Source organism: Amblyomma americanum, chromosome 3, assembly GCF_052857255.1.
Source record: "Amblyomma americanum isolate KBUSLIRL-KWMA chromosome 3, ASM5285725v1, whole genome shotgun sequence".
Lineage (NCBI taxonomy): Eukaryota > Metazoa > Arthropoda > Arachnida > Ixodida > Ixodidae > Amblyomma > Amblyomma americanum.
In genome coordinates this window covers 32,189,252-32,216,266 of record NC_135499.1, presented here as the reverse complement: position 1 = coordinate 32,216,266, position 27,015 = coordinate 32,189,252, and the positions used below count along the sequence as shown (strand labels likewise).

At 46.8% G+C, this 27,015-nt stretch overlaps 1 protein-coding gene across 3 annotated transcripts in view; it reads left to right on the top strand.

Annotated features, from left to right (window-relative positions):
• The window catches only part of Atg16 (Autophagy-related 16), a 187,409-nt gene that overhangs the window by 8,318 nt on the left and 152,076 nt on the right, over positions 1-27,015 (top strand). For all 3 annotated transcript variants that reach the window (XM_077657219.1, XM_077657221.1, XM_077657220.1), the window contains exons 2-3: positions 17,922-18,036; positions 22,866-22,950. In XM_077657219.1, the coding sequence (XP_077513345.1) occupies positions 17,922-18,036; positions 22,866-22,950 (200 nt within the window). The remainder of the gene's footprint in view (positions 1-17,921; positions 18,037-22,865; positions 22,951-27,015) is intronic.

Below are 27,015 nucleotides of genomic sequence, written 5' to 3'. Positions count from 1 at the left end.
ACGTCCATAGGGGAAATCCTGGTCTCCGTGACTCCTCATCGCTCACTAAACACTGTCCGAGGCGTAATATCGGAAAATGATTTTCTTCACATAACTGAAAAAGAAATGCTCGAAGGGCTCATCGACCAAGACGTCATAGATGTCCACCGAATCAAAATCCGGAAGGACAACAAGGAAATAGACACAAAACACATGATCCTGACGTTCAACACCAGCACCCTGCCCGACACAATCGACGTGGGATATTTGAAAATCAATGTAAGACCATACATACCAAACCCTCGCAGATGTTTCAACTGCCAAAGGTTTGGCCACGGCTCACAGAGCTGCCGCGGTCGCAAAACTTGCGCAAATTGTGCCTCGAACGATCACCAGTCTGATGTATGTGACGCAGCCCTGTGCTGTGCAAACTGTGAAGGAGAACATGCTGCATACTCCAGGACGTGTCCGTCCTGGAAGAAAGAAAAAGAGATAATCACCATAAAGACAAAAGAAAACATTTCTTTTAAAGAAGCGAGAAGGCGTTTTGCGCTTACAAACACATTCTCCTTCACAGCAAAACAAAACTTCGCTGATGTGGTGGGCAGGGGCTTAGCACCACACAGCACTCCGGCACCTGCCAAGGCCGCTCCCACCGAGCCGATGGCAGGGCCATCCACGCCCCAGGCAGGGTCAGCGAAAGCTGCCCTGTCATTGCCAAAGCAGAGACCGCTGGTCCATGGGTCGGCATCCCGCAGGACCTCCCCCCGTCGGGAGAAACCTGAAACTAACACAACTGCGACTGCGCGGTCCTCCAACACCTCTGTTGTGGTGATGGATACAACACCCACTCCGCCTCCATTACAGCGGCGGAACAGCTCTCTTGAGCGAAAAAAAGACAGGCCCCTCATAACGGGCCCACCACATAAGTAAATCCCCTTTCATTTTCTCTCAAAAACACAAGCATGGCTTTTTTAATTCAATGGAATTGCAGAGGACTTATGCGGAATTATAGTGACATAACACATATTTTAGGGTCAATATTACTCATAGTTTTATGTCTTCAGGAGACCAATCTTGGTCCACAACATGTGCATATCCTGAAACATTATCAAACTTTTAGACGCGACCGCGAGCAGGCAAATCGACTCTCAGGAGGCGTCGCAATTGTCGTCCAAAGCGGCGTCCCTGCTCGAGAAATCAAGCTCAATACAACACTTGAGGCAGTTGCAGTCAGCATCGTCAGCTATAAAACACTAACAATCTGTTCCGTATACATTCCTCCACATTTTACATTAACAGTCCATGATCTAGAAGAATTGAAAGATGAACTTCCAGAGCCATATCTGGTAGTTGGGGATTTTAACGCTCACTCCCCTTTTTGGGGAAGCGAGCGCTGCGACTCTAGGGGGCAAACATTCAAAGATTTTATCCTCTCAAATAACATCTGTCTTTTAAATACAGGAAAAGCAACTTATTGTTGCCCAAGCTCGTCAAAAATGAGCTTTCTAGATTTAGCTTTCGCATCACCATCGCTTTTTAACGATTTTAAATGGGATGTTTTAAATGACCCTCTGGGAAGTGATCACCTACCTACGATCATCAGCCTCTCATCGTCTACTCCAGTCATCCCCACAAGACCACGGCGCTGGAAACTTCACCTCGCCGACTGGTCACTTTTTACAGCAAGTGCCACGCTAGAAAAAGAATTTTGTGAAGATCTCAGCATAGACGAAATTAATGGAAAGTTTACTACATGCATAATATCGGCCGCTACACTAGCCATACCACAAACAACAGGACTTGTACACAAAAAACATAAAGTATGGTGAACACAAGAATGCACATTGGCAAAAAAACAACAAAATAAAGCTTGGGGCTCTCTGCGTCGGTATCCCACAGCGGAGAACTTGATTGCCTTTAAGAGGGCCAAGGCCAGAGCGCAATTCGTTCGGAGAAATGCCGAGAAATCCTCGTGGCAGAAATATGTGTCCTCAATAAACAGCTCAATAACCTCAAAAAAAATGTGGGAAAAGGTTCGAAGATTCAGTAGTGTCCATACCCCTTTCACACTTCCTCTATTGACTACACCCGGGACACAAACATCATTAGAAGAACAGGCCAACATACTAGGTGAGCATTTTGCTGAAGTTTCCAGTTCGTCCAATTACACAAACACGTTCCAGAAGCACAAAGCAAAAGCAGAAAAACAAAAACTTCCATTTGCAGCAGGTATACATGAGGACTACAATTGACCCATCACACTCCAGGAATTGAATAGGGTATTATCTTCTGATAAAAAGACAGCACCAGGCCCAGATAATGTGCATTACACTATGCTCGCCCATCTCTCTGAGGCTGCCGTGCAGGCACTGTTGAAATTCTTTAACAAAATATGGACAACTGGGAATATACCTGAGGAGTGGAAGAAAGCAATAATAGTACCTTTTCTGAAACCCAGAAAACCACCAACAAGTCCTAACAATTACAGACCGATAGCCCTCACCAGCTGCATCGCTAAATCTTTCGAAAGCATAGTAAACATTAGACTGACCTTCACACTTGAATCTCGTCGACTCTTAGATTTACATCAATGTGGATTTAAGAAAGCATGCTCGACCACTGATCACCTTGTCCGCCTAGAAAACACTATCCGGGAGGCGTTCATCCACAAACAGCACTGTATCGGGGTCTTCTTCGATTTGGAGAAGGCCTATGATACCGCGTGGAAGTTCGGCATCCTCCATGACCTAGCAGAGCTAGGGATCCGCGGCAGGATGCTGAACTGCTTGAACGACTTCTTGACTAACCGCACATTCAGAGTCCGTCTAGGAGCAAATCTGTCTATGACATTCACTCAAGAGAATGGCATACCTCAGGGATGCATTTTAAGTACGACACTCTTCATAGTAAAAATGAATTCTTTGGCCGAAGTAATACCCAAGTCCGTAATGTATTCAGTTTATGTAGATGACATACAGATAGCATACACTTCTTCCAACTTACTGTCCTGCGAGAGACAAATACAAATCACACTAAGTAAACTGGCTGCTTGGGCAGAGAAAAATGAATTCAAGTTCTTCCCTCAAAAAACAGTAGCTGTTTTGTCCTCATTACGACGAGGCCTACAGGTCGATCCCAATCTGTGCTTGAATCAGACCACACTGCCAGTCAAACGGGAACATAAATTTTTAGGCGTCACTTTTGACAAGAAACTTACATTTCTGTCACACATTAACAACCTGAAAAAGAAAGCATCCCGAGCCCTCAATGTATTAAAGGTACTCTTGCGAAAACGATGGGGGTCCGATAGAGCATGCCTATTGCAAATATATCGCTCTTTGGTGCGCTCCAAGCTGGACTACGGGTGTGTGGTATATGGTTCGGCAAGAGCATCCTACTTGAAACGACTGGACCCTGTTCATAATCTTGGTTTGCGCCTATCAACTGGAGCATATAGAACATCCCCGGTAAATAGTCTTTACGTTGAAGCTAATGAGCCCACACTAGAGGATAGAAGAGTCACACTAACATGCACGTACATCCTAAAAACCCGTTCTCTCCCTAAACATCTCTGCTATCCCATTGTTACCAAGTGCCCATCTAGGAGATTATTCAATAATAAACCACATTTTATCAGGCCACTAATAATGCGCTTTGAAGATAAATGTGAAGACTTAGCAGTGCTGGACGCCCTACCTAATATTGCACAAAGACATGAATATCTACCACCATGGTACAGCCTTCCTTCGGTGTGTGACTTCACACTGACACACGTAAACAAAGGAAAAATACCACACGAGCACATACTGCAAGAGTTCTTTGCACTACAAGAAAAATATGACACTTACACTGAATTTTACAGTGATGGCTCAAAAACAGAAAGTCGTGTCGGAAGTGCAGTAATTCAAGGAACAAATGAAAAAATGATACGATTGCCACAGTATGCATCGGTATTTACTGCGGAGTGTTATGCCATCTTTGTAGCTGTAGAACAAATAGTAAAACATAAAAACATAAAAAATAGCATCATTTACACCAATTCACTGAGTATGCTAAAAGCGCTGCATTCTACAAACGCTGCTGAACCCATAATAGGAAAAATCATACTTAACATAGTTAAAATTACAAAGAAAAAACATAACATTATATTCTGCTGGGTCCCTAGTCATGTTGGAATTTTAGGTAATGAGAGAGCAGATGCTTGCGCAGCACAAGCTAGAATTGGCCATATAAAACAAGTTAACATACCACAGAGGGATTTTTGTAAATTACTGCACAGTAAACTCAGGAATAAGTTGCAGATTGCATGGGACGAACAAACAACAAACTACATTCTATAAAACCTGTTTTGGGAGAATGGAGATCATGTACACATCAGGAGCGTTTCATAGAAGTTATTTTGTGTCGACTACGCATTGGACACACACACCTTACTCACAACTTCTTACTGACAAAAAAAGACAAACCTCTCTGCGAAATGTGTGGCGATGAACTCACGGTAAACCACATTTTAATTGTATGCAAAAAACTGGAACAACTGAGGAAAAAATATTTCACAACATTTTACAATGAATACATCCCACTACACCCCATGTTACTTTTAGGAGATCAAGCACTGGTTGATTTTTCAAGCATTTTTAAATTTCTCAGAGAAGCCAATGTTTTATACAAACTTTAGATATAAAAAGCGTAACCTTTAACAAAAGCTCTAACCGTGTGCTTGGCGCATCATAGCCTCAGTTGCTTTTGCGCCATTAAAATCAATATAACTAACTAACTAAAATTTCTACACAGGTCTGTTACCTTACATTTGATCTCAAAAGAGATTGAAAGTGTTTGAATGCATACATTAGAAGGAAATAAAACTGCCCCTGATGTGTCGATTGAAAGCCAAGCTGTCTGCCTTGCGAAAATTCAAAACATATCTTTTGAAAAAAAAAAGCATAAGTTTTTTGACACCAATTGTGAGGGAAAATGTCGGGGCTCGCAGAATATTCGCTTGTGGTGGCAGAACCTCCCTCATTAGCCGTGGTCGGGATGGTGCTGGAGGCAAGAATCTTGTGCATAGTCTAGTGCAGCTATGTACTTAGATCCAAACTCTGAAATCTTCCTTACCTCAGTAAGGAAGCCTTTATTGTGGTGAGGCTGCCTTATGTCAGTGTGAAAGCTAAGGATCCCTGATGAGGGTATCTCAGTGAAGATTTCCTTGGTGCTTCCTCAGCGTAAGGCAGCTCGGAAGCTAACTTCATGTGTCTTTTCATCGCTGCTGGCCCTGGACGAGCGTCTCACTTCACTTCTGCCCCATGTGACGCTCACTTTCACATGCGCACTGTTTGTTCTGGTGGGAGGCAAGGAACTGGCACGGCGTGAATGCAGTCAGAAGGTAGCGGTAGCCTGGGCAGACATCGAAGTGTCAGTGTTATGGACTACATCATTGAAGGACTGTGACTATATCAAGTTGTGCGCTCATCTGTGGCAATTTTTTTGGTTGAGTAAACAAAATTGGAAGAAAGTGTCCATGGGTCTTTGTGTTAGCACTTTGATTTAAAAATTGTGCAATGGACTACCTTTCTTTTCTTTGTTAAAGGTATTCTTGTAAAACTTATGATGGATTCCCTCAAACCCAGGCATGAGGCATCTGTTCCTTACTTGGGGACACGTGAAGGCAGCTTTCAGAGTGTGCTTCCATCTTCCATTGATAATTCCCAGTCAGGAGGCCTCACGTAAGGTTAGGAAGATGTTGAAAGAAAAGAAGCTTCAGATTTTTGGCCTTAGGGTCAGCTGGCTCTCTTCTTTGAAGGAAAAGCACTGTATGATTAAGGGCTGGATTTTTCGGTTCAAACCGCAAGTAGCAGACCATTCTGCATGGCGAAGCATGGAATGTCATGCAGTAGCACTAGTTATGGTGGGCACTTAAGGTCCTTACGTACTAAAGGCATTAACCTAAAGGCAGAATAACGGCCTGAGGGGCGAGTTGGTGCATGATGAAATGAACGGCGACGCAACAAGGACACTAACAAGAAAGAGACACCACATGCACACCTAAAGGCCTTTATCATACTAGCCTTTGGTCTAAAGGCTTTTACCCAGAAGGTATTTACCATGAAGGCCTTCACCCTAATAAAGGCCTTTGGATTGGGTAAAGGCACAAGGCTTTTGTCATTAGATGTGCCACAGTGTTTTGAATTTTTAGATGGAGCGGCAACTACGGCCTACTAAAACTTTCGTCGATGAGGAGTACATCACTGTGCCGTAACAGATTTGGGTGTTGAAACTAAAATGGATGCTACTCTATACTAAAGATGTCTGATCACTGTCTGGAGGGTGAGATTTGTATTAGTTTTTGGTACAGCACTTTTGCCGACATGCAATCACCATTGCGCCCATTGATCATGGTTTCTAGCATAAGATTACGTAAAAATGGATGCATGCACTGACTGAAAAATTCTCGCCAAAAATCTTCGACAGTGTTTTCAGCAAAACCATGTTGGAATCCAGCACCTTAGACAGCAAGTTTTCTGTTGTGGCGAAAAAAAACAAACTTGATGCTTAAAATTCAGTGTTTCGTCTCTTTAAGGGGAACTCCAGGGTCTTTTAATGCAATAACATTAAGAGAGTCATGAATGGGAAAACTGTCTGGCAGCGTTGGCATCTGTGTGAAGCCTCCACCTGCCAGATGGTGTTTAAGGGTGTTCCCTCTCTACCTGCCATCTATCAACCATCCCCTCTCCACTTCTAGGGGAGAGGAGGAAGGTGCCGGACAAAGAATGACTAAGAAGAAAATGACTTGGACAACAGCAGGTCTATTTGCGAAATATACATCTTCCTGAAGAACCCTCAGTTCAAAAATGAGGCTTGCAGGAGCTGTTCCTTCTCATATTGCTCGGGAAGAGCAACTTGAGTCTCACAAGCCACACCAGTGGCTATGTTTGAAACAGCTACCTGCCGGGGCAGTGGCGCATCACTTAACCACTGTGCCACTTGCTGCGATCTAACAATGTGACATATATTGTGTTGTCTGAATTGGAATAGAATCAGAACTGGAGTACATGATTTGCACGATTATGACTCGACCTAATTCAAAGTGGGTGGGTTTTCTTACAATCGAAACCGTAGTATGGCATCATAAATAAAGGCGAGACAAACGAGATATCAGCCATGCTATAGCCTGGTTGAATTTTTTTTTGATACCGTTATTTATTGCCTCAGGGCATAAGGGGAGTTGGGAAGGTAGAAAGAGAAAGAAAAATTACGGAAGACACTTTGTCGAGACTAAAGCGTGAAACGGCGGAAGCCTGACACCATTGCCAATGGTGATTTGTTACGTCGGATGGCGGTCACGGTACCCGAGCTTCATTTGCCTTGGTACCCGGAGATGCAGCGAGTATCTTCAAACGCATTGCCTCTCTTGTGTTGGCCCATTGCATCCCTGGACTCTGCGGTGTCAGACGCGCCTCACCGCCCTGATGCATGCGACGTATACGCTCAGCCTCTCCTGAGCGCTGCTTGCGTTAAGCAGCTGCCGCACATCGTGTGTTGGGAGACACTGGTTTGGCGAGACGAGGCATCCTGCCCACACGATACCACAAAGCAAACTGCCGCCACCACCGCCGCCACACCACACCCAAGCAGACTGTCGCCACGCTCGCCTCGCGACAGTGACGTCAGGCCACACAGCGCCCAATCGGGAGGCCACCTCAAACGCTTGACTACTGTGATGTCAGGGCGCACCGTCGAACACAAGGCCGCCACGCCTGCTGATGTGATGAGTCATCCCACGCATCGCCGAACCACCCCGACACCCGCACTTGACGACAGTGACGTTACGCACGTGAGCCAATCAGGAGGCGCACACCTGTGCCTAGCGACAGTGACGTCGCGACACAGAGGGGACCAATCAGGAGGCCGGAAAGCTGTGAAAGTTTCTGCTAGCGGCAGATGACCTTGACAATGATGCATTAAAGGCTTCCGCCTTAAATGAGTGGGTGGGTGTTAAATGAAGGAGAAAAGGTGGGCTGATATAATGAAAGCGAGGAGGGAGCGGTGATGTGGCCCCTGCATACAAGCAATATATGAGGATGGGTTGTCTGGCTGGGGACCCGCTGCTGCCAAGTAGCAAATCCTGGTTGGCTTCAGCGCTGCGCAAACCCACAACAAGTGAATGTCAGCCTCAGTATCTTGCGAGTTGCAGACATGACACCCTGGGCGGGGATATAAGTGGCTAAATTGAATTGGTTGAATTTTTGCTGCTGCGTGGCTCCGTCCCATCGCTCTTGGTGCAGGCCTCTAGTTGCTGCTATGTCAACGTGCAGAACCGGCAACCCCTCCTCTCATGAGGCGGCCGATGGTGGCTGTCAATAAGCAGCAAACCGGCACCCCCTTCCCTCTAACCTGGCTGCAGATTGCGGCTGCTGATAAGCGGCAGCGGCCGGATAACGCACTCGCGTTCTACTCTTATGGGGAATCTTAAGCATCCCCTCGAGTTTTTTTTTTTTACTTTCAATTGCACACTTGGCACTCAAAAGGAAGTGTAGATGGTTGATGGAAGGGCTGCTGTTCCAATCACAGCGGAACCGCTGGAACGGCCACGGTTCCGGGGAGTGCCGGTAGCTGACGGGAGAGCTTAGGCTGCTCACGCTGGCTCAAGCATGGTTTCTCTTTGTCTCTGATGCATTTACTACTGCTGGCCACGTTTTACAAGTTTTTAATGTAGTGCTTCGTCAATTGTCATTTGTGTTCCGGGTCGGGTAAGTGAACGGTGCTCGTACGGAGCTACATTCAAGATGGCTGTCATTCTTTACGGCGAAGAAACGAACAAGTGTGCGCCGGGCCGCATGCTCGACGCTCGTAACGGGTCGGGTGATACAGGTGGTGCAGCTGCAGCGAGGCAAAATTTTCAGCTTTTGCACGCGATGTCGTGATGTGGCTGTTTGCAAAGTGTGGGATTTCGCTCCACGACGAAGTTAGAACAACGTACTGTGGCCCCGCAGCAACGATCATGACGGCAGCGCTAGTGAGGACGATGGCGCGAGTGTGGACGAGTAGTCCATTGACTAATACATTTTCGTTTTGGACTGGGCCCTTGGGCACGCCCACACGCAGCAGCAGATAGCAGGGGGCTTTAAGCGGTGGCTGCTGGATAAAGCTATCCCATTCTATTATTAAAGGTCAAGCTTAAACAACGTCCAAGTTTTTTTTCTTAAATGTGATATAGGGGGTCGGCTTATATTCGAGTCTACTTCCAGTCGTGTAAATACGGCAGATTGGCGAGTCAACGAAGAATGCTATTGCATTTCCTCCGTGTGAGTCCTGTTGATCACCCCTATATTTCTTGATATGCTCTTAATTTACTGAAACTTTCACTGTAGGTTCTCCTCAGTCTTCTGATCTCTTTTGCCAAATTTCGCTGCAAGGCGACGTTTTGTTTCAGAGAAAATGAATTAAATTTTTCATTTCATGACCTCAGTCGTAGCTCACATTGTGCAGCCTTGCATGTGTGATGTCACCAGCTGTGTGGCCGTTGATATTTACTGTATGTTTGCTGGAGGAAAAAGTTTCGAGCTTGTTTTAGACCATTTCTGACAAATATTGGCTTAAGTTATCAGCTGCAGCTCTCTGTTTCGCCATTCGACGAGTGCATAAGTGGTTCTGTGGGAGTATCCTTGATGTCATTTGTTAGTCTTCTGTGATGTCATGTATTGCTTAAAATCCAGCTTCAGTCTCAGTTTTCGATTAATATGTTTTGCTGCTTTATCATTTTGTTCATTAATTTGAGAATTTCTTTAATCGCAAATGAGAGCGGTAGGTCCAGGAAATATAATGAAATCGTTAACTCAGAATATTAGAAAATCTACCAGACCCTTTAACCCTTTAAAAAAAATTACCAAAATGGTTCATTTCTTTTATAACATGAAATGCTTTAATAACATGTTTAAAGCAAATGATATCTCTGAAAACATTTTACTGCAGAAAATAATGTTATATTAGCCATTATGTATTGTTCATTCTTTGATAAGACATCACTGACATTGCATGTAAACATGGAGTGTTCACTGGTGTGCCGATTAATGCCGAGGACATAGAGGCGTGTCACCGTGTTCCCTTGAAATCTAAGCCAAACAACATTATCGTACAATTCACTAGGCGTCAGAAAAGGGACACACTGGTTGAAAAGGCAAGGAAACTGCGACTGAGCAACAAGCAAAGACTTCGGAAACGCATCAACATCACCGCTCTTCGTTAATGATCACCTTTGTCCCTTTCTTCGGCGCCTTCTGAGCTTGGCTGTAGCTAAGAAAAAAAGCTGACGGATGGAAGTATGTCTGGAGCAGAGAAGGAAAGATATATGCCAGGCAGTGGGACGGCTCAGAATTGATTGCTGTCAAGACGACAACGATCTAAACAGGATTCAGTAGAGGCACACAGATAGCCTGCGCGTCCATAGAACAGACTACTCGAAAAAGATATAACTATGGGTTACCGCCTGTGTTCTGAACTAGAAAACAGCTATAGAATTACTAAGGGGGCTGCTTAGCGCGCATTCAGAATGAGGCTACTGAAAAGCGAATACCTTAAAAACGTGCATTGTCCTATTATCAATGCAAATGATAGCGAAGGCAGGCACCCTGTTCCTATGCTTCGACAGAAACTGATAAATGTCAACACATGTGCGTGCTTTTGGGTGGCTCTAGATGACTGCATGGATCACAAACGCCTTACTTCAAAGAACTTCAAAGACACACGATGTAACACCCGAATGCATTCCCTTGCTTTTTATTCCCTTCAGCATGGCTTCGCTGGATGGTAGTTATCTGGATATGTCGGAACTTAGCAACTATGCCACCACAACACACAGGCACGGTTTATTTGTGTTCACTTCAATTTGCAGTCTGGCAGAAATAAATACGCGAATCTAGAATGTTTCTTTCACGAAGTAGGAGTACTGTTTGATGTAGCCATGTTTTCTGAGACTTGGTTCAACACTGAGGATGATGTGTTTCGTATGCCTGAATACCGATCATATTTTATGAATCGCACTGACCAATGAGGTGGTGGTGTTTGTGCCCTGACCTCGAACAATAAACTTCGAGCTGCAGCCAGAATTCTGTGTCCTCACACCAGCCTACGAAACATTGATGCTGAGGTCAGGGTCAACCATTTTCAGTGTTTGCTATCGTCCGCCATCTGGAGATACCTGCCAGTTTTTTCATTTCTGGATTCTATTTTGGAGTATGTAAACGAGAACAAATACCCCCTAATTCTAGGTGAGGATTTCAACATAAACTGGCTTGCTGAAAAACAGTATAAAAGAAAACTTCGAAACCCTGTTAAACATTCACCTATGCAAGAATGTAATAGCGGCACTCACAAGAATAACAGTAACTTTACAGTCTGTGTTAGACCTTTTCATCACAAATATTGATATATCCCGTGTGAAAGGTGGTCATAAATTATGTGCTCAGCGATCGTCTTCCAATCTTTATGTCTATTGAGCATATTGTTAACACCAACAGACACTCAAGGCAACCTTTCCAGTACTGTATAATCAACCCAGAAAAGCTATCATCGTTTCGCGACCGCTTGACTGGCTTTAATTGGGTCGATGTACTTGGGTTGAGAAACCCTGAAGAAGCTTACGATAAATTAATGGATAAAATTACTGATGTCTATTGCGACTGCTTTCCACTTGTTACGCTAAGACCTAAAAAGGCTCGCAAGCCATGGGTTACCACCGGCATGCTAAAGCTTATTAGAAAACGAGATCGACTGTATGCTAAGTTTCTGCAAGCCAGGAACCTTGACACATTAAAACTTTATTAAGAGTACCGAAATTTTGTCAACAAAGAACTATGTGCAGCGAAAAGGAGTTATCGCGAAAATTTTTTCAACTCCTCGACTGGCCGATCAGAGGACATATGAAGGATATTGAGTCTTCTGACCAGAGAGCCACCCGAAATAGCCTCAAAAGTAACGTTAGATAATGTAGAATTAACCGGGGTTGACCTAGCCAATGCCTTTAACGATTACTTCCTTTCCGTTGCACAGGCATGAAATACTGCCACTAAATTCAGTTACATGGGACTAAGTATCGGCCACAGTTTGTTTTTGAAGCCCGTCACTATTGATGAAGTTATTGCAGCTTTTGTATCACTCAGAAATAGCAAGTCAGAAGATGCTCTTGGTCTTAAGATCACACCAGTTAATGGTATTGATGTAATAGCACCCTATTTGATGCATATTTTTAACGCCTGCCTGTCGTTCGGTCTGTTCCCACGTAACATGCAATGCGCAAGGGTTACCGTGATCTATAAAAAAGGCAACCGAGATGAATTATCAAATTATCATCCTATTTCTATTCCTGTCATTTCCAAAGGATTCGAAAAATTAACTCTACAACACTACAACACTTGATGGCTTTTTCTGACAAACATAAAATTTTAACTCCGGCTCAGTACGGCTTCCAAAAAAATAAATCAACTGAGTTAGCTTTGCTTGCTCAAAAGGAGCTGATATTGGAATACTACGCTCACAATTTGTCGATATTCAAAGACAACGCTCAGCTATCAAACCAGTAGTTTCGGGTGTCCCTCAGGGGAGTATTTTAGGGCTTTTCCTATTTTTAATTTATGTCAATGATATTGTTAATATTGACAAATCTGCCGAGTATATTATGTATGCAGACGACACAAGTGTTTTTTTCTGGACAATCGAGCATCAATTTAGCCGATCTAGCAAACAGGACATTAGGACATATAAACGCTTGGGCAACGGAGAAGGATTTAAATATCAACGTTGCAAAGACAAAAGCAGTCATCTTTCATCCACAACAAAATGGTATTTGTATTCCATCCCTTGCAAGAAACACTGCAATTGAAGTGGTTCCCCATTTTAAAACATGAGGGGTAATTTTCTCAGAAGATGTGTCGTGGAACGACCACATTACCTACCTCTCCGGGAAGCTCTCGCTTACGACTGGATATTTGCGTCGCTACTGTTCATCTTTTCTCATCTTAGTTAACGTATTATTATACAGTTCCATGTTTTCCTCGGCAATGAATTATGGCGCGCTTGTCTGGGGAACCACAATGCTTGATAATATTAATAAATTGTTGCGTTTACAGAAACGTGTTATCTGCATTATTGCAAAAGTTCCTCGTTATTCACACACCGCCGAATTGTTTAGGAAATTTAACATAATTGGTATAGAGTCTTTATCTTTCTCACGGATATCTCTGGAGAACACTCGGACTGAAAGAGTGGACTAGGCGACGGGTGTACCCACACAAATGCACATTTAATACACCCTACGTGACACATACACTAGAACACAACGAACACAGCACACAAAGGCTATAAATACACACGTCCCGGGCACACTACTACCAGCGTCTACTACTAGCGTTCTACTATTCGTGGTCGGCGTTCGTGCTCACGGTTGGTTCGGTGCGGCTGCGGCGTTGTATGGATCCCATAGCCGGCATCGAGGCGGCGTCCGGCGTGCTTGGGCTGGCGTTGCTGGCGGCGTCCGACGCGCTTGGGCTGGCGTCGCTGGCTGCGTCGTACAAGCTCCCGGTCCAAGCGCCCGTGGAGGTGATGCCGGTGTTGTTGGCGTTGGGTGCACCACCCGGATCGGTGGCAACAGCGCTGGAGACATCCCTGGCCGTAGCAGGTGGTAGCGTCCTCTGTTGACTCCCTGGAACGGGCTCAGGCACGGCAGGAAGTCCATGATGCGATGTCGTAAAACGCGAGCTCACCGGAACAGTAGCCGGCGTTGCTCTCTTCCAGCCGATGTGTCCCTGACCTGCCGGAGCCTCCGCTCCTCTGCTGTTCCCCCCAGTGCCTTGCTCTCACTCGCCCTTTTATAGCCTCGGTGTTAGTACACATAAGCCTTGTCCTCATCTTCTTCTCTTCTCCACCAATCACCTCTCTCCACCTCACCGAATGCTTCTCCACCAATCATCTCTCTCCACCTCAACGAATACTTCTTCTTCCTCTTCTTTATTCTTCGGTTAATTTGCGTCGTCTTCTTCACACCTTTTTCCTTTAAAATTTTATGTAGGCTCCTTAATATATGTGACAATATTCTTATAGACTAATTCATCATTACAAGTCGGAAATAATTAAACGCAACAATTCTTTAGCAGTGCTAGCTGCACTTGCTACGAACTATCCTGTGTATTGTACACAAAATCCGGAATAGTGGAAAGTTGGTGTATGCCGCACAAATTACGGGAAACAAATGCTGATATATCGTCTGCCAGCTATGCTGAACGAGCTGTCCGGTGAAGATAACCGAGATGTCTTCAACAAATCGTTCAGGGATCTACGCAGTATGTTTATCTAAACAAAGAAATGTACGTGGCAATATAGTGAGTTTCTTTGTTTTGTTTGTGAAATAAGCACAGTTACAGCAATGTGTGTTATTTTGTTCTCGTTTCTTCTGCACTTCAGTTTCTTGCCGTGCATTTTTTATTCTTAGCTACTTCTGTACACTACATTTTATTCATGATCCGGAAACCTCAAGTTTCACTGCTTGTATTTCATACATTCCGTGTTTTCCACTGTATGCCTTGTAAGGAGCACGGACCTTGTCAAGCCACCTTTGGCTTTTTGTCCATGCCCCTAAGCATCTCAGGATGTTTGAATAAACTGATTTGATTTGAACTTCAAAAAGAAATGGTTGGTTTTGGTTAGCAGTACACAAAATGCACTATTTGTCCATTGATTCTTCCCAAACTACTGGAGGCTACTAGCGGTATTGTAGCACTCGAGAAACACTGCACTCGAACAGGGTCTTCTTGCACCACCTACACCTCATTTCCTTGCAGATGTCCTTGCTATTGCAGTCTCATCACTATTTTGTTCACTTGTGGAATAAAACTCAAAGTTCACATCCTCATCTCTTGCATAATCTTCATCTGGCTAACAATACTCTTCCACACTATTTCGCCGCATGGATGATGCCAGGTTTGTTTGAAAGTGTGGGAACATCTCACGCCAACAAGGTGCACCTCAATACACATGGCATGCTTTCCGCCATATAGTGTAAAAAATATCATTCAGTAAAACCGCAGATGAAAGCACAGGGGCTGCCATCAGTGTTTTAAATGTAAAGACACCATTTGACCAGCACAGGTGATCAAAAGTGATTTAGAAAGCAGCAAAACACCCATGGCGAGGTGACCTTGTCATAAGCGAAAAAGTGGCTATCGGTCGTGACGAGCTGAGGTTGCTATAGGTCCTTAAGGGGTTAACACTTTGAGCTAACAGTGTCTAGGGCAGTGGTCTCTAACTGATCTCATCTTGCAGGCCTGATTGTCCATTTTCAGTCTTCCAGAGGCAAGCAGCCGGCAAGAGATTAAACTAAAAAATTTGATTGTATGTTTTTCTACACAAATGTAATAAAAGCTTCAACCCGCACTATGAGTGAACACTCATGGGCAGGCATGCTTCAATGGTACTCGGTTCATTTGTCTGTTGAATTGAAAGGTATGTCAAACCAGCATCGACTCTTCTGACTGCTTTTGAGGCCCAGTGCCGAGCGCAGGTTGCATTTGTAGCAGCTTCTGTTCCTTTGTTAGTTGCCAGTTTGTCTTGTCTCCAGCAGTTCATGCACAGAAGGAACGAAAGTGCGTTGCAGTTGCAAATGTCTGGTAAGGTGGGTAATGAACCAGATTGAAAGAATAGAGACATCAAATTTTTGTATGTCTATTCTTTTGCAGTGGTTTGTTTGTTTATTTGTACTGTCGCCCCAGAAAGGGCCTTTACAGAAGTGGATAAAAATACAACAAAGGAAAGAAATTTTGCTACTTGTCGAATGAGAAATGACAAACCAGTGCAATGGCAGTATTTATAAAAAGTGAGATGCGGTGTGCAGTTCGATGTGCAAGAATATGCGGTGTGCAATACATGCAGTTCGCCTGTGCCACGTGAATAATTTATAATTGAATTTTACAGTGACAGGCCTCTTCCTGGGTTTGAGTAGTGGTAGTCGGCCTAACTGGTGGATGCGTTGCCATGGTAACCACTGGAGGGTGATTACTGTGGAAGGAGGAAGGTGTGCAAGGAGGAAAGTATGGCAAGAGCGTGAGAAGGTGCATGGTTGCCATGAGAACCACGCTGAGGGTAGTCACTCCAGAAGAAGGGTATGGCGAGTGGGTTACAGTTCTCGTGGTAACCGCACTCCGGTTACGCCTTCTTAGAATTGTCTGGAAGGTGGTTACCGTGGAAGGAGGAAGATGAGGCAAGGTCAGAGGATGGTTACTGTGGAAGGAGGAGGAGGGTATGGCATGAGCACAGGAAAGCGTAACCAAATGGGGGGGGGGGGAGGTCGTTGCCATTGGAAGAGGAAGGTGTGGAAAAAGTGTAAGGTGCGGGCTGAAGGTAGCTGCCACTGGAGCCACCCAGAGGGTAGTTACCCTGGAAGGAGGAGGACGAAGGTATGCCTAGAGGCTGAAAAGCAGCACTTGATCTGGTGGGGCGGCTGTGAAACGTGCCACTGAGGAAAGGGTCATTGGTGGCACCGTGTTACTAGAAGTAGCTCACTGGAGTGGAGAGCTACAGCGACAGCTGTTAAGTGCTTGTTCCTATGTTTTGCTTTGCAGCAGTAGGTCATAGTCGGCAATGTAACCAGTGGGTGCATTGCCATGGCAACCACTCAGAAAGCGGTTACCGTGGAAGGAGGAGGGTTTCGCGAGAGTGGAGGAATTCGTAGCTGGAAGATAGTTACCCTGGAAGGAGGAGAGTATGGCAAGAGCCTAAAAAGGTGCAACCAGTGGTCAGTTGCTATGGGAACAAGCTGGAGGATAGTTATCCTGGAAGTAGGGGAAGGATTACTGTGGAAGAAAGATGGCATGGCGAGACTAGGCAGGCATAGCCAGAGGGTGGTTACCACTGTAACAGTCCAGAGGTGGTCGTCGGAGGGTGTAGCGAGAGTAGAGGGATCCCCAACCGGAGGCTGGTTACCAGGGTAGGAGGGTTCCTTTGCCACATGTCATATAGTCAATGTCAAGCACCAACTCGAAGCTAGTGGTTCTCTTAGTTTTCATTTAAAGGATTGCTAGCTGCTCACTTACAAGTATGCGTAATACATGGTGAGCATAAGACCATTAACCTTTAGATTAAAAAAAACAACAAAGATGTTACTGGCAGGGTCCAGGGTGGCAGGGCCAGCGGGCCGCACAACAGGCTGTGTGTGATCTGAGACCCGCCATCTAAAACATTGTGCATAGCCTAACATGCTACAGTGTTACCCTGCTTACTTTTACTGCTTGCTTCTGATTGCTCCAGGCATGTTTAATGCTTGACGGAAGATGCTGTATTAGTCAACATGTCAGCTGACAAATGGGCATGTTAAAAACCAGCGATGACATCTGGGTATGTACTATAGTGCTGCAGATATCACCGAAAGCTTTCTTAAAGCAGTTGTGCAGATAGTACTTTGTGAAACATTTAAGCCATTAAAAATTTCTCTCACTTTGACCTTGTGCATTGAGCTCCCCATGTCTTGGAAAAAAAAGTGCAAAAAGATGACGGACGCAGAAAGAGTAGACAGCACAAGCGTGATAATGCTAGTGTGATCTGGAGAGACCTAAAAGAGTTGCCTTTTTTGCGTATTGTTCACCTTTATCGAAATTTTGTTCCCACAGCTACTGTGTCTGGACATCAAAGATATGACTGTGTGCACAGGAACATACCATGGCAGCTGAGGCAGCCTGGCTGTTATGTGTGTGTGTGTGTGTGTGAGCGGGGGGGGGGGGGTGGCTATCACATTTTGTGTTTTTTTTTTTAATGAATAGGAGTCAAATAAAGGTGGCAACTATTACTGCGTTAGAACTGTGCCTTATTTCAGTAGGTTGCCAGTATGTGTTTCAAAGGGTTTAAGCACAGATTTTGCATTTATGTGGGGGTGGGGGGTGCTTCTTCCATGTGTGTTTCAGGCACACAGCTGTTTGAGCGTGTGGACGCTCTTCGTGCGGACAATGTGCAGTTGACGGTGCAGAAGGAGCGCCTGCAGCAGGAGAACCTTCAGCTGCAGATGAACTCCGAATCCAGGTGGGGGACCACGTGGCCTGTTCACTGTTGCCGTGCAGTGCCACACACTGTGTGCACTGCTATGTTGCGGCATATGTTCGGAAAAGGGTGGATCAGGCGCAGGCATATTAATGCCAGCAGATCGGGGTGGTCTTTCAAGCCACCCATTACTGCCAGCAAACCGGTGTTTATAACAGACCGGGTAACACTGAGGAAAGCATTTGGATCAGGTGATAGCGTGTAATTCTGATGGTATCATTAAGGAAAGCGCTTATAGGCATAATCAATAGTCATACTACAAGCCTGCGTGGTACTTAGTACTTCAGTCTCGCTTTGCCACCCATGCAGTGAGAAACAGTAGGATACAAGGACTGCATTGTCGTGCACTCACTCATAGCCAAAAAAATGTATATATAACACTTCAAACATGGTACTGTTTCTAGCACTGTTTCTAGTGAAGATGTTTATTTCATTGCTAAGTTCTGGAAAAACTGGTAGTAAACATGGTTTTCTTGCCAACGATTTTGTAGAGCACTCTTTGAGGAAGTGCCTACATTGAAAACCACCATTATGGACATCTGGATGTAAACAAATGTCATATGTCACTGCATCGTTTTTTGTGTAACCACAAACTGGCTGGGAACATCTGTGACCTGAAGGTCGTGCAATGAAATTGGTCACAAAACAACTGCCCAAAAGATTTTTTTTCATTCCATGATCGCTAAATTATTTTACAATGCCACCGTGTCCTGAAGATGCCTTCTATACTGTGGGGCAGGCATGAGTGCCTGGCTACTGAGAGTAGCAGCAGCAGTTTGAAAAAGCAATTTGCTCAGTCCTGATGTGCTGTGCAGGATCATTCTGGTAGCTTTGAGTGGAATGCAAGTAGAGTGAGCCAGCCTATCTTATTTTAGAGGAACGTGGTGGCAGAGTTGCTTCTGGCAGGTAGAAGGAGGTGCACATTATTAAAAGATGGGGTGGTAACACGGAATCCAAGGTTTTTGATGCATTCAAACTGCTTCAGCTGAACCAGCACTAAGGCTGGAATTGTGGGCGTGCATATCAGTGAGTTAGAGCGTACCTCATGCTTGTCTCTTTTTTTCTCAAGGGGTCTGATTTCGGTGTGCTACACTTTTCTTAGTCGCGGCTCTAGGCTTTCTGAGCCTTGAGTAGCCGGTTTTGTATTTTATTTTTTTTTGTGTGCCCTTCCGGGAGTTCGAGAGGAGTTTGCACTGGAAAGGAAGCAGGCATTGCAGTGCTCAGGAAGCTCGTGTGAGGCTCTGTGTAACGTTTGAACCACCCAGGAAACTCTGCGAAGCTAAAGTGTGCCACAGTATATGCTTACTGTATTGAGAAGTGGTCATCTCTTCTGTGCTTGGTGCAATCTTTCCAATAGCTCTCTTTCTTGGGGGGGGGGGGGGGGGGGGGGCGGGCGGCGGCGGCATATGTGTGCGCGATGTAACTAAGAAAGTTGGGAATTGTACAGGTAAGTCTTGCAACCTGAGCCTAGCAGACTGAGCACCTTCTGAAAGATTATGTAATCAGATCTTTTTTTCCTACCAGTGGAAATCAGGAGCACAAACCTTCACTGAGTTTTCATCTGCTGTGCTGCTACATGCTTCACTGCTCTCCCTTTTTTACGCAGTGGCCATTAAGGTGATCGAAGCATTGCACAAAAAGAGAAAGGAACGAGGTCATATTAAAGGCACATGCAACATGTTTGTAATTTCTTTATTAACGCATTCACTGCAGTAGTGATTACCTAATGCCTGTGCCTCAAATTTTCTTGTGTGTGGTGCGACCCCTCCAGTGAGCCTCCGGCAAAGCCAACTTATTGGAAGCGGCAATATATTGTGTGGGGTTGAATTGGGGAGATAAGTACGTTCTCCCCACTCAATCGCGGCTGACATGGTTCAAAGCCGCCCGGACCCCACCCCGTGATCGCGTACGCTACCGAGCGCTCGCCGACCACGGCGGGCCTTGCTCTGGGGGAACAAAGGAACGACACATTAGCTGACACAAACAGGCATTTATTGCTACAGAAACAATAACGCCAGCTAGCAACAAGGTACGCTAATGAATCAAGGTCGTCCGACTCACCAGCAAGGTTCCGAGCGAATGTTCGCCCACGCTAGGTCAAGGGATATATACTCCGAAGGCCGGACGGGATAAGTATGGGAGCCTGTCTCCCCGTCGCTTCCTCGCCCCGCCGGCGAAGAGCGGAGCCGCGAGCGACACGTCCGCTCGGGCCGATGATCCCAGCCGAAGCCCCCCTGCCCCCTCTCCCACGCCCAGGCTTTGGCAGTCTCCACGCAGCGATGCTGGCGCCCTCTCTTGCCAGTTAATGTAACTCACAAGGGAATGCGCTCAGCCTCAAGGTGAGACCGCCGCTGCACGGTGCCTCGCGGGAAAGCAAACTCAGGGGGCTGCAGGGCAGGTCCCCACATCCCCCCAACCTTAAATAGACCCACGCGCCTGAAGGTACATGCTATGGCGGAGTCTCCTGGTCTTCATGTCCTTGAGGCACATCTTGCAGCGGAGGTCACGCCGACAGCGTCCACGCAGACTTCTGCGGTATTCCGAAGGCGGCGTGAAGGTCTCCGCTGGGACGACTCGCATGGCCCGCGGACTACCGTGTCCGCAGGCCCGCGAATTGAAGGCCGGTGGGAAAACTGCAGGCCAGGATCCTGCAGTAGTTGCCAGGGCAGCAGCAGCCGGAGGCGACTGCTGACTGGTCTCGCCACAGCTGCCCCGGATGGATGCGGTGAACAGGATACAGGCCGCTCCGTCGCAGCAGGTGGCAGCGAGACGATGTGCACCGGACAGCAAGCCTGGGTGGCTCCACCGGATCTGCAAAATTGCCGGAACGCTCTTGGCGTGCCTTTAGCGTAGGTCACGGGAGGGAAACGGCATCCGCAAGGGCCTCGTGGCACAATGCCTAACTCACTAGCAAAACGTGTCGGCGGCTGTGCAAACGCAAAGTTCGAGTGAACAAAGCCCTTTCATGGGTTGAACGAGACTGCTCAGTTCGTGCGAGGTTACAAAAAAAAAAAAAATGGGCGGGCAGCAAAGTGCGTCCCCTCTCAACGACACGGTCCGGTGGTCGCGTCTCTTTTAACGTGGTGCAGGCAGCTCCGAAAGCCTCAGGCCTAACTACCACTCCGACAACGACCGTGACCACAACAAAGACCCGAAACAGGTTATGTGCGCGCAGCCGTGAGGAGACGTCAGCTTTGTGGGGTGGTCCTACCCCGCTCACTGCACAAAACAGCTTCTGAGCGGTCGGCGCCCACCGTATCGGACGGTGTCGGAGCGCCCGGTGCCGAGCTGCAATACCAGCGAGCTCGTAGCGGCACCCGTGGCCCCAGGCCACCCGGCTCCCGGAGCCGCAACTCCCAGAGTCGAAAAAGAGACAGTAGAGAAAATATATACAGAAACTCGGACCACCCACGCGGCTTCCTTACTCACTTGCTTCGGGCTCAGCGACTCCGCGGGCGCTAGGCCTCGCGCTCCCTCGATGCGGACCAAGTGATTCTCGCGAAGAATCTCCAGGGAAAAAAATTGTGCTGAGCATGTCGAAAAGTTCAAACATGCTGCAGCGTAATACACCTCGCACTCAAGAAAGCATGCCGCAGGTCCTAGCGATCAAAATTCACTCTAGGCCTAGCACTTGTCAAGTCCGGACAAAGAGTGTTCCTCGAACCGAACCGACAGTCGTCCAATGTTCCAAGAGCAGGCCCCACGTTGGGCTGCCAGATGTGGGGGTCGAATGGGGAGATAAGTACGTTCTCCCCACTCAATTGCGGCTGACACGGTTCAAAGCCGCCCGGACCCCACCCCGCGATCGCGTACTCTACCGAGCGCTCGCCGACCACGGCGGGCCTTGCTCTGAGGGAACAAAGGAATGACACATTGGCTGACACAAACAGGCATTTATGCTACAGAAACAATAACGCCAGCTAGCAACAAGGTACGCTAATGAATCGAGGTCGTCCGACTCACCAGCAAGGTTCCGAGCGAATGTTCGCCCACGCTAGGGCAAGGGATATATACTCCGAAGGCTGGACGGGACGAGTACGGGAGCCTGTCTCCCCGTCGCTTCCTCGCCCCGTTGGCGAAGAGCGGAGCCGCGAGCGGCACGTCCGGTCGCGCCGACGATCCCAGCCGAAGCCCCCATGCCCCCTCTCCCGCGCGCGGGCTTTGGCAGTCTCCGCGCAGCGATGCTGGCGCTCTCTCTTGCCAGTTAATGTAACTCATAAGGGAATGCGCTCAGCCTCGAGGTGAGACCGCCGCTGCACGTTGCCTCGAGGGAAAGCAAACTCAGGGGGCTACAGGGCAGGTCCCCACAATTGCAATAGCAACATGGCATGTGTGTTATTCGCAGGTTCTTTGAAAAACCTGATCTGTCCCACAGCTTCATCATGGCACTGAATATTCGTGCCGAATAGCATAAATACATGACGTCATGCACTGGTGACCTACGACGCAGTGAATGTGTCAAGTTCATAGAGTTAGGGTTGAAACCTTTCAGGTACGCTTGTCCACGACACTGGTAAACCATAACCGGACTGCATGCTTTTTATAACACTTCATAATGTTACTTACTGACATTACCTTTTATGGTGTGTGCCAAATTTAGCACTAAAAAAAAAATCATTTCAGATGCAATTGGGTTGCAGTGCTGTGCAAGCAAAGCAAAGGTGTACTTCCTTACGTTTTTTTTTTCTTTTGAGGTGTGTGTGACCAACTGGTCCATCATTGCACGCTTTTTCCCATTTAAATCCTCCCACCATTCCTGGTGGCCAAGTGTGTCTTAGCTGGTGGGCCTTGCCACTTCTTCTTGCTTGCAGCATGGGGAAACCTCGAGCAGCTTTGGAGGCCAAAGTCTACCAGTTACAAGAGGAGATGACCGAACTGCTGCGACGCAAGTCTGAGGTGAGGAACTTGTGCATGACGGTGGCTCCTATGTCCCCTGTGCCATGTGGTTTATTTTTTTTCTTAAAATTAAGGCTTCAAGAAGGGGGTGTGCAAATTGCATGGATGTTTTGTGATTATGTCCTAAAAAAAACTACAAAAGTTGAATGCGCAACATATACTGTACATTGCGGCCTATACATTATGGGGGTCACTCTGCGTCCAGCCGGCCGGGAAGGCGAGCTTCCGTGCCAGCTACATGCAGGCGTTATCAAGTACGTAACACGTTTCCCCAACCCGTGGCGCAGAGCCGCAGCCACGGGAGGTCCGGACGGAATTGGCAACGGCAGGGCACGCTAGGAAGTAGTTTATTATTCTAAAGTGAGGCAAAGCACACTGCGGAAGAATGTTCTATCCGTAAAATATATGTTCAGTAGCTCACCAAGTCATTGACGTCGACCGGCGTTGGGTTTGGGGGCCGGCGGGCAGCGAAAGAGTTCTTCAGGGCAGTCAGGTCAGGTCCGGCGGTGAGAGTCCCTTTCTCGCCGCGAGTTCCCCCTTTTATCCCCTCGGTCATTGCCTCCCTAGCAGCAAATCGTTGCCATCAAGCTTAGGCATACAACCCTCTCTGCAGAAGGCAGTGCACTGCCGTGACGTCACGTCAGTGCTGGGGCGGAAATGAGCAGAGTCGCAGGGGTGCCTTCTCTCCACATTCCTGCCTGGTGGCCAGCGTGCCAGTGGAAGTCACGATCGCCGCTGGCGTGGGGGACGAGGGAGGGGGGTGGATACCAGTGTATCTCACAACGTCGACCTCACACTCCTCGCTGGTGAAAAAAAAAAGTTACTTTCAATTATACAATTGCCGGACTATTTTAACCTCAGACGCAGGCTGCTGGCGCACTCCTAATCTTGACACCAGGTGCCACCTGTCGGCGTACGCGGCACAGTGGACTGCAAGTCGTGCGCACAGTACTCGTAGAATCCATGCTTGTGTATGCACGTGCTTCATTTCTGTCATTGATGCGCTCTGCCATCTAACGATGTAGTCGTGTGTTGTGCATCAGTACTCATACTTCTCCTGCACCAACCAGTACTACAGTTATTTGATGGGCATTGCTACTCATTGACATGATGTTCGAGGATAGCCAACCAGGGAGGCTATGAACTGGCAACTGGCATATACAAGCAGATTTATTCATCAGAATGCAGATTTATTGACTTGATTGATGGTGTAGTGCTGTGTAAGAGGGACGTAACCAGATCGCCGAGCTGCGGACTGAAAGTTGTCAAAGCAAAAGCATGTTTTTGATGACCAGTGGTTCGTTTTCAACATCCACATGCTGAGCTTGCTATTGCTGGCATTAAACACATTTCGTGGATGGGAATGTAAGCACGACTGCAACCAGTTTAAATTTCTATTTAAACCGTATGTCAGAGGCCAGTCGAAATGCCAGAGAGCTGACAGTAGTATATTTGTGCTGTTAGTGTATGCCTGAGACACAGCAACATGCACTTGGCTTCATTAAAGTTTATGGCTCCTATATGGTTATGCGACGCAGCCACATGCAACGAGAGCTTCTGAATTAAATAGACTCCTCTAAGCTTAGAATTCAAAGCGCAAAAAAAACAGGGACACAGAAGGACGACACCACAGAGCGCTAACTTTCAACAGAGATTTATTTCGTAAAAGAAGGGTGGTTTTTATATACTGACTTATCATACAATTACTATCAAACCACAGCTAGCAAAGCATATCAGACAGATATAAGATCTCCTTTGGCAACAGAGCTACTGAAGGGCTACTCACATAGTCATCTTCCAACAAGGAAATCCATTCCGCTTCAATTATCTCTCGTGTTAAGCGGTTTTTGTGCATATTCAAGACCACACATTTTTTTAGGTGTGGTATACAATGACACACACGGCAATGGGCTGACAAACCTTTCCCACGCATATCACTAACGTCTATCACTAAAGCCTATCATTCAGGCATCTGCCTGTTTGGCCTACATACTGTTTGCCACAGGAAAGAGGTATCTGGTAAACGACATTTTCAATGCAGTCAACAAATTTATTTTTATGTTTTTTAATACAGCCAACTGCCTTTTTGGATTTTGTCAAATTTTTCTGTGTCCCTGTCTTTTTGCGCTATGAATTCTACCTTTGAAGTGAACCAACAAGCCCAAGTATCTACCCTCCTCTAAGCTGGTTTCGTTCTAATATTTATTCAAGATTTGTTAAAGTGAGTAAAACTGTGTTGTTATGCGTGAGATAGCATTCTTTAGCTGCACTTTTTTTTGGCATGTTTGATAATATATGTTAAGTATTTAAAAAGATTTAGCATGCCTCTGGTGACATGCAGGCGCAATAGTTTAATAAGCAGCTCTAGATTGGCTGTGCATAAACCAAAAGGATTCTAAAGAAGCAGTGCTTAAGTAAAGTGCAACAAACTTGTTTTCCGTTAGCTGTGCGACTGAGCTGAGCTCATGATGATAATTTCTTCATGTGACTGGCATAGCACCACGCAGGTGACAACAGAGACTTATTTGGGGGGGTTCTTTTTGGCTGGCAGGGAGGGTCAAGAGCACGCTGGACTCCGCCTTTTTCATTTTCCTGTGCTGCCACCTCGCGTACAACACTGGAAGCTCACTGGTAGGGTACTGCGCGCCCAACCCGGCCGGACTGAGTGCCGCTCAGGAGCACGTTTTGTTGGAATCTGTTGACGATGGCGTGTCCTGGGCAGCACCTGGTACCTGGAGGATTTCTAGGATTGACTGATGGCTGGGTGCGAAGTACGAGGCAGGCTGCAGTGCCCACCGAAGAGCAAATTCTTCAGTATCTCCGATCATCCTGCATGCGATGCGAACACCAGCTGAGCAAGGGCCGCCACTTCAGAGATGAAGGCTACATTCGGAGCATAATGTTCAATGAAATATCCCCGATCAGTGAGGTTGGCGTTTTCCGCTGTATATGCCTGCCATTCATGAAAGGTGGATACTACATCATGCACGCCGTAGTACAGGAAACGACTGGGGACAACAGTGTTCACAAGCAATCGTTGTGCTCAAGCGCTGCAGAATAGCTACACGAGCTATAAAACCACAAGCCTACTCGCAACAAAGCAACCCTGCTAGCATTTCACTTTATTTTCCCACAGCACACCGCTGCATAGGTTAAACAAGCATGCGTGTCCACAAAGACTAGCGCGAGAGGCGCACATTGATCTATTCCGGCGATACCACGCAGAGCTCTTCATCATGGATATGATGCGAACACACGCATAACGCACCTTCTTCTTCTTCTACCTCTTAATACATGGCACATACCCACACGGGGGGATTCGCTAGGGTGTAGCGGCATAAACAAGGAAATTTCCATAGGAGATTATGACAAAATTTTAGCACCATGCGTGAATGCTCTCGTAGCTTCTTTTTCGTTGTCCGCTCCATCGCGCGTTGAAAGCAGCTCACAGCACTTGCCCATTTGGCCTTCTTGCTTGAGAAAGCAAAAAGCGCCTGAACGAAGTCTGGGTGCCGTGGTGACATTCGACGCCTTCCTGCCCATGAATAAAACACTTCGTGATATACTGCACACGCATTCAAACCCAGTACCTCGTCCGTACCTGTTACAAAGTGATTCCCAAATAGCCTTGACGTGCTTGACGGTGCCCAAGGGCAGCCACGATCGTCGAGCCGGCGAACTGCTTTTATCCACGCTTCGCGTCGAAGGCGGTCCCGGGAAGCGTTCGGAAAGTGAAAAAAATCCGAGTTTGCTTCCCTTTACATATTGGGCATTGCAGCCGTATGCAACACATGTCGTAGGCATCGTCAAATGCGTCGCGCTGAACGCCCGACGGCTGCAGGAATGCACCCCGCGTAGGAAGCCGGCTTGTTTACACTTCCACGGCCGGGCTCGAATGGAGTGCGTGACACTTCCAATATGTTTCGCGACACCGCTGCAGGGGATGGGCGCATGCGCAGTCGCGTCGTGAAAAAGGCGGTTTGGAACTGCATGTGAGCCATACACCTAATGCTTGCAATTGTCCCAAAAGTTTTCTCTGCGGTGGGCTGCACTGACAGCGCGAGC